We start from the raw sequence: 7741 nt of genomic DNA on the forward strand, positions 1-7741 counted from the left end.
GTACCTTTGCTGAAAAATAATTGACTATAAATGTGTAGGCTTATTTCTGAATATTGTGTTTTTAGTATCTACTGAGATGATCATAAGATCTTTCTTTCAATATGAAGTATTGCAAGGTTTAATAACTTTTGTCTTTATAGTTATGAGATAACCCTAACTCGATTATGGTAAATTGTCGTTTTCATACTCTAGTAAATTCAATTAGCTATTACTTTGTATTTATAAGTGAGATTAATATATTGCTTACTTTTTAGTGCCATCTCTGTCAGCATTCTGTAAGGTTCATAAAATGAGTTCCAAATTTTTCTATTGTTTGAGATAATAAAGGGTCTGAAGTAGTTCAAGATCTAAAATGTTTGAGGTCCCTTGAACCCTCTGGAAGATTTCCCCTTACACCCTGATACTTGTCTTATTTGGTGAAGGTCCCAGGTCTCTGCAAAGTGATACGTTTAAATCATAAATGAATACTTAAGTCAGAGTTTAAGTTATGTTTTAAGAACAAGTTACTATCTTAAGGACAATTGTACCCTCTCCTAAAGTTATCCTCTACATTAAAAGTTTCTTTACACAAGGTTCTTGTCATCTTTCATTTGTCCTGATTACCCACCATTTCCACCTGATCTCCAGGTGCTGCTACTTTAAAGAAAATATGGCCAGTGGAATTGACGTTTGCTTTTCTAAATACCTTGCATCTGTCTTTATGTTAAAATTTGACTTTTCAAGTGATGTTTAAAGCATAGGCTCTGGAACCAAGCTGCCTAGCTGTGAAGGCTTATTCCACTGTACACCAGCTGAACTATCTTTGCAAGGTCTTAGCTTATTCAACTATAACACAGGGCTAATCATAGGAACCACCTCATTGGATTGTGGAGAGCATTACATGACTTAATATTTGTAAAGTGTTTAGAACAATGCTTGGCCCTTGAAATATCACAGTTTAACACATTTGTCTTTTAAAGACTGAAATTCCAGAGCTAAGATGCTATGCCTCATTTCTGTTCCCTTGCATACTGATTTCTAAATGGAAATGTTCTCCTCTTCACTATTTCTGGCTCAGCTCCTCCACCCTCCCTTAGACAGTTTTTGGATTCTACCTGCCTACTGAGCTCCTTCAAACACCAGATGCTCTTCCGAGTGGAGCTTAACAAAGTTTGGGCCATTGCCCCATCTATTTTCTCTTCCCGAAGATCCTCCAGCCCTTTTCATGGTGATTTTAGAATGTTTGACTCTGCAGCATCTTGAAAATGGCTGGTGTCCATTCTAAGATGATCTCATGGCTTCCTGTTGCACCGGGACCAACAGAGAGAATGCATCCAACATGAGGCCCACGTAAATATTCATGACATTAGTTAACCACACAAACGTAGGTGACTGCAAATCTGTCTTCATTCCATTTAACGCCCTCTAAAACCCTGGAATGTTTCTACCACAAATTAAGCTTATTCAAAAGTGTACTTATTGGCAGCCCAGAAAATCTTTGCCTTCAGTGTTCCATATCTGCAAATGGCACCAACATTCAATCAGCCACCCAGGTAAAAAACCTGAAAGTCATTCTGGACACCTTCCTCTTACTGCCCTCATCAAACACTAGCCAAAATCTAAGATGTCCATTTCCTAAATAGCTCTTGAACTTATCCTACCTCCAACTCTTTAACTGCACTATTTGTCACGAGTAATTCTCTCTCATCCACTCTTGACTTGGCTCACCAGTGCAACCTTTTATGAAAGCAAGCCTGACTTGCTTAAAATTCCTCAGGAGCTCCTTACAGTTTTTAGGGGAAAAAAATCAAGTTCCATAATTTTGGCTCCAAAGTCCTACTTGACCTAACTGCCCATCTGAGTAAAACACAGAACACAAAGGTGCTTTTGTCAAGGGCCAGTTCCTCCACATCTGTTCAGGATTCAACCCACTCTCATCTGCTGACTCCTTTGATCTCCCCACTTTTTTCTTGCATTCTCAGTCTCCCCATCTCTACTGCATCATTCACATTAGCCTATAAACTCACTTTCTCCCGCATCTTTGTCTTTTTGTTTCCTTTTGTCCAGCTACAGCCATTGTTGCTTTCCTTTATAAACCAACTTGCCAACAGAGTTGTCTAACGCTTGTCTCCAGTGGTTTGTCATATCATGCCCGTCTGACCTCTGCCCAACTCGGGCCCTGAGACTACTCTTATCAGAGGTATCAATAGCCTCTATGTGCCAAATGAAATAAAAATGTGTCATCAGCTCACTCTCACTCTCCCATATTTAACACTGCTCACCCCTCCTAGAAACAATCTTTCTTAGTTTTGTTGACTTTGAAGAATATTCCTGAGAAATGCATCCGCCATCCCCATTTCTCCTTCTTTCAGAGGCCACACTCTAACTCTGCCCCAGCTCCCTAGTTAGCCTCGTCCCCCCACTATTGTGGTTTTAAATATGGTACCACCCATGTGCTCTTAGCTTCCTAATTTATATTTCCAATCCCGACTTATCTTCTGGGTTCTAATCATAAACCACTTCCCACTTAACAGCTCCAATTGGATGTGCCGTTAGCACTTAGAATTGACCATGTCCTGACTAACCTCTATCACCCTCACTCCCAGCATTTAGGTCTGTATATCCACATGCAAACATACACATGTGCGTACACACTCACACACATATGTTCACACACACGAATGTACATGTATACACAGCTGATCATCTTCCAAAATTTCCCATGTCAGGTAATGCAAAACCATCTACCATTTTAATAAAAGTGTTTATTGTGTTCTGGAAAAAAATTCACCATTTATTCCTGCTAGGAACCTGGAAGTCCACCTTGACAAGCTCCTTTTCCGCACTCCACATCCACCCATCAAGCCTTTTGGATCTATTTTCCAAATATGTCTTGAATGCATCTACTTTTCCCCATCTTGGCTTGTGACCAGCCTTATCCAAGCCACATTGTCCTTCACCTGGAACAGCCTAAGTGACCTTCCCACTTCTTTCTTCTTTTGCCATTATACCAATCCATATTTCATATACAACTAGAGTGAGCTTCTTAAAACATAAATCTGATCATGTCATTCTCTTTTTAAAGCCACTTGCACTTAAAGTAAGTCATACAGTAAGGTAGAATGATTTGAAAAAGTGACAAAGCTGAAACCTCAAAGAGGAACAAGGGGTCAGCCACAAGAGCAACAGAGAAGAGAGCAAGTGTAAAGTCCCTGAGTATGAAAACTTAGAGCATTTAAGGCCAATGAGACTGGAGTGAAGTAGTAAATGCTAAGAATGATAATGGAGAAGTTAGCAAAAGCTAGGCCATGCAGGACCCTGTAGGTAATGAAATGGGTACTTTCATAATTATTTCCAATAATATGTAGTCTACTCTTGCCCACTGGCCATAGCACCACAGAGAAGCATCTGTGCCTCTTTTGTTCAATTTATTCCCCATGCCCAGAACATTGCCTGTCACATAGTAGGTGCTAAATCTCTGTGGAGTGCATGAAAGAAAATATGTCTCAAACATTCCAGCCAGGCAAAATGGCTGGCAAGTGCCCAAATATATTGTGCCATTCCCTCTTCAAAATCTTCATCATTGTCTAGCTTCGTTGAATGATTCTCAACCGACAGGCAATTTTGCCTTTAAGGAACATTTGTTAATATCTGGAGACATTTTTGATGGGCACAATTGTAGGTGAGGAAGTGTTACTGACATCTGGTGTGGAGAGGTCAAGGATGTCACTAAACATCTTACACTGGGCAGAATAGCCACCACCACCGTCCCCAAGACAAACAATTATTCCACCTAAAATGTCTACAGTGCTAAGGTTGAGAAACCTTGGTCTCGCTGATTCTACCTATTCTCTAAGCCTTTGTAAATATCACTTCTTTTGGAACGTTTTCCTTCCTCAACAACAAGCAAGAGTTTATGTGATTCATCCCCTTTGCATTGCAATTGCCTGTTCTATCTGCCTCACCCTGGAAGGTTGGAGTGTATGTTTCATCAGCATGCCAAACACACAGTGGGCCGCCCATGTATTTTCTTAAATGAATACCTCCTCTCTCTTTAGCTAGAAATGATTAGGAGGGTGAAGAAAAATTTTGTAGCAACATTTTAAAACATACAGTTGACATATCTGAACTCATGGGTCTGCAGGACTCACCCAGCCCCCATCTCCACCTATGGAAAGCTGCCTGTCTTCAGGTGTCTGTGCTAGCGTGTAACCTACAGAAATGGCAATTTCCTATAGGTTCAATCTAATAACATGGTTCATTCAATTAGTCATTGCCATAAATTTTGAGTTATTAAAGTTTAATCTTACTATAATAAGACATAGAACTAGGGACTATGATAGGTTCAAACAATGAAAATATTAGGGCCAAAGCTTCATTTGCAGTTGGCTCTACTGTGAATCATGACCTGCTTGATCCACCAGCAAAAATAGAAATCTCCATGGCCACATGCTATGGGCTTCAGATCTTGCATCTGCCATCAGAAACACTTGAAGCTCTCTCCTCTTTGGATTCAGATTTTGAAATGGACTCTTGAAATGCTGTGCCTGTTGGAAGGGTTCCTTCTCCTTTCCTTGTCATGGCCCTCCCAGCTCTATGTTCTGCTGGTTCCTTCTGCCAGCCCTCTTCCTCTCTTCCTGCCCCAGTGGTGGCTCTGATCCTGCTGGCTGAGGAAGGAACAACCGAGATACAGGAAGTAAGGACAGGGCTAGGCACATCACCTTCAGCTCACTGCTTCCGCTGCTGCGATGGAAGCACCCTTTTGTGGGGCTTTGGACGTTTATTGCTGTTTGAAGAGTTCTGCTCCTCCTCTTCCTCCTGTTCTTTGCTCTGGGCCCGCCTTCTCTCTAGCATCTCCTCAAAAAAGATCTGGCAGCTGAAGCCCTCCTGGATGCCATACTGGGCATGTTGCAGCAGTGCCTCCAGCGTGGGGAAGACCCGGCAACAGGCCACACAGCGCAGCCCATAGTTGGTGGTGACCAGCCAGTCCGGGGTGTCCCGCAGCTCCTGCAGGCAGCTCTCCAGAGGTCCCAGCAGCTCTGTGTCATCCTGCTCTGCGCAGCAGTTGTTCTTGCTGGCTTCCAGATCCCAGTGCAGGTCGGTGTTGGAAGCTACCTCAAAGGAGGAGCCTTTCCTTCTCTGCCTCTTGATGAACTCGGCTTCATGAATGCGGGGCTTCCTGCTGATGGGCTCAAAGCCAGCCTCAGTCTCCCAGGCCACGGCCACACCCTGCACTGTTTGCACGTGGGTGTAGAAGGCACACATACTTTGCTTGGTTGTGTCCTCATTGCCGTACGGGTAGGAGCAGCAAGACTGGTACTGGGAATAGGACTGATACTCAGAGGAGGACTGGGACGATGGGGAGCTGCTCCAGCTCAGCATCCCCTGGGCTCTGGAGGTGAAATAGATGTCCTCCTGGTGGGGAATAGCTGGCCCCAGCTGTGGAGATAACTCCTCCCTCTTTGTGCTCCCTGAAAAGTGAAAGAAGATTTTCATCAGTGTCTCCAAGAGATCAGCGCCAAACCCACCTTCAGGACTCTGAAAAGATCCTGGCTCCAGGAGCCCTTAGGCAGGTAACATCACCTCCCTGTGCCTGTTTCTTCATAAAATAGAGGTGATAACAATGCTGACCTTATGGGGTATTGATAGGGATCAAATAATGTATAGACGGATGTTTTATAAATTACAGACATGATGACAAAGATCAAATAATGTATGAATGTAAAAGCCCAAAACTTAACCAACCTCAAAAAGGCCATTGACTAGTGAATAGACAGATTATGGTACAATGCAAACTTATTCAGTGACCAAAGGGAATGAACTACAGATGCTCGCAAAACATCAGTGAATCTCTAAATGCACTCTTCTCCATACAAGCAGCCAGGGTAAAAAAGCCATAGAGTATATGATGCTATTGAGTTGACATTCTAGAAAAGGTAAAACTATCCAAAGAGAGAACAGATCAGAGGTTACAAAGATGTTGGGCAGCAGGGGAACTGACCATAAAGGATGACAAGGGAACTTTTTAGAGTGATGAAATGTTCTGTTATCATAATTGTGGTAGTGCTTACACAAATGTACACATGTCAAAATTCTTCAGATGGTACACTTACGATTGCTGAGGTTTGTGTATAGAAATTACAGCTCAGTAAAGCCAATTTAAAAAGGCATGAGAAGTGCTTTGGCCAGGCCGACCAGCTCCACCTTCCCCTTTAGCATTTTTGATGTGTGTCCACCTTAACCCAGGGAGCATCTTGCCCTCTCCTTGAACTCTCATTGTATCCTCATCACCATGTAAGTGTTTGCCATGTTTTAACTCCTTTAAGTACTCAAAAAATCCTAAGAAATTGCATTGTTATAATTCCGACCTGACAAATAAGGAAACAAACACAGAGCATTTAAATGACCGACGGAGCCAAAGCTGGTGGTGCCAAGCAGTTCACCCCAAGAGCCTGTGTGTTACCCTTAGGTGTTGCCCATGGTCACTTCACAGATGTCTTCGAATTGATGTTCTAGATTAACTTTAATCAATTTATTATAAAGGAATGTTCTATATCACTGCCGAAATCATAGGATTGACATGTCAACTCAGTTTTTCCAATGCACATTAAAACACATAATGATTAACATTTTACATCTTCATCCTCATACCTCCTGAAATTACCTCATACACTCACATTGGCCTCAGTTATACTCACCACCTATTTTAATGGCCAAAGCAACAATCTGATAGCAGTATCAAGGAGTGACCTGGCACCTAATCTTCTTCCTCCAGGACCTCCCTCCCAGGGAACACACCTGCCACATTCTTTAGCTCTTTTGTTGGACTTACCTGGCCAGCATACTTCCACGCTCTCCTCTGTGAGCTCCAGGCTGGCCAAGCTGAGGGTGGCCCCATCTGTTGGTGACTCTTCTCCCTTATGGTCTGTAAAGTGGCGTTTCATGACTTGACACCAGGCCCAGGGGGTTCAGTGTTCCAGCTGTTTGTTGAGAGTTGGCTTGGGTTGTGCTGAAGCCCTCCACTGACCCCAGCCTGAGTGATCGCTGGGGCCCCCATGGTCACTAGGATCCCAGCTTTATTCTGTGACCTCATCAGTGACATTGTTCTGTTCTATGACCCATGGCAGAGACAGAAACCCAGCTAGGATTCCAGGAGAGGCTTCCCACCAGGTTCTCATTTCCCGTTGGGATCTTTTCTGCCTTGTATATTATAACGACACACAAAAACACAAAGCACAGACATAAGTAAACATGTAATACGTAAAGACACAAATGCCTAAACACACCCACGTAGCTATTTATATAAACATACATATGCTCAATCACACTGACACACATACATAGTCAGACATGCACACACTCAAACATGCATAAAAACACACATTTAAACTCACATACTCACGCACAGATACACACATATCATTCAACTACTTACATGCATGCACACAAATTCACACTAGATTCACTAAACCACACGTACACTCACATACACACTGTCATCCCCCAACATCAAAATAGGCCTACTTTGCACTGGGGAAACAGTGTGCAATGAATAATCTTGTCTCCTCCACATTGTTCCAAAGTTCCCACCTCTGCCTCACTTAGGCCTCTTAACCCTCCATGGCCTGGGTCCCCAGGCACGTCTCGTCTTTCAAGTCCCCTCTCTGGATTCTCACATTCGCCCAGCACACAGGATGCTCCTTCCTGGGGCTTTTGCACTTGCCCTTCTGTCTGCCAGGATCCCTCTCCCCTAGGACTCCTG

The 7741-nt window shown here is 43.1% G+C and overlaps 1 protein-coding gene across 1 annotated transcript; it reads right to left on the minus strand.

Annotated features, from left to right (window-relative positions):
- Positions 1–4685: 4685 nt before the first annotated feature.
- On the minus strand, positions 4686–6923 carry FAM170B (family with sequence similarity 170 member B). Its single transcript, XM_011355400.2, has 2 exons — positions 6812–6923; positions 4686–5450 (listed from the first exon to the last, which is right to left on the minus strand). The coding sequence occupies exons 1-2, from the start codon at positions 6921–6923 to the stop codon at positions 4708–4710; spliced, it is 855 nt and encodes a 284-aa protein (XP_011353702.1). The 3' UTR covers positions 4686–4707.
- Between the last annotated feature and the right edge of the window lie 818 nt (positions 6924–7741).

This window comes from Pteropus vampyrus, unplaced genomic scaffold (assembly GCF_000151845.1).
Source record: "Pteropus vampyrus isolate Shadow unplaced genomic scaffold, Pvam_2.0 Scaffold20, whole genome shotgun sequence".
Taxonomy (NCBI): Eukaryota; Metazoa; Chordata; class Mammalia; order Chiroptera; family Pteropodidae; genus Pteropus; species Pteropus vampyrus.

What these genes read in the sequence shown, in the direction of transcription:
- FAM170B (XM_011355400.2), bottom strand. Translation starts at nt 6,923, where the DNA reads ATGAAACGCCACTTTACAGACCATAAGGGAGAAGAGTCACCAACAGAT. An exon ending in CGTGGAAGTATGCTGGCCAG is followed by an intron (nt 5,451 to 6,811) that starts GTAAGTCCAACA and finishes TTCACTTTTCAG; the next exon opens with GGAGCACAAAGAGGGAGGAG.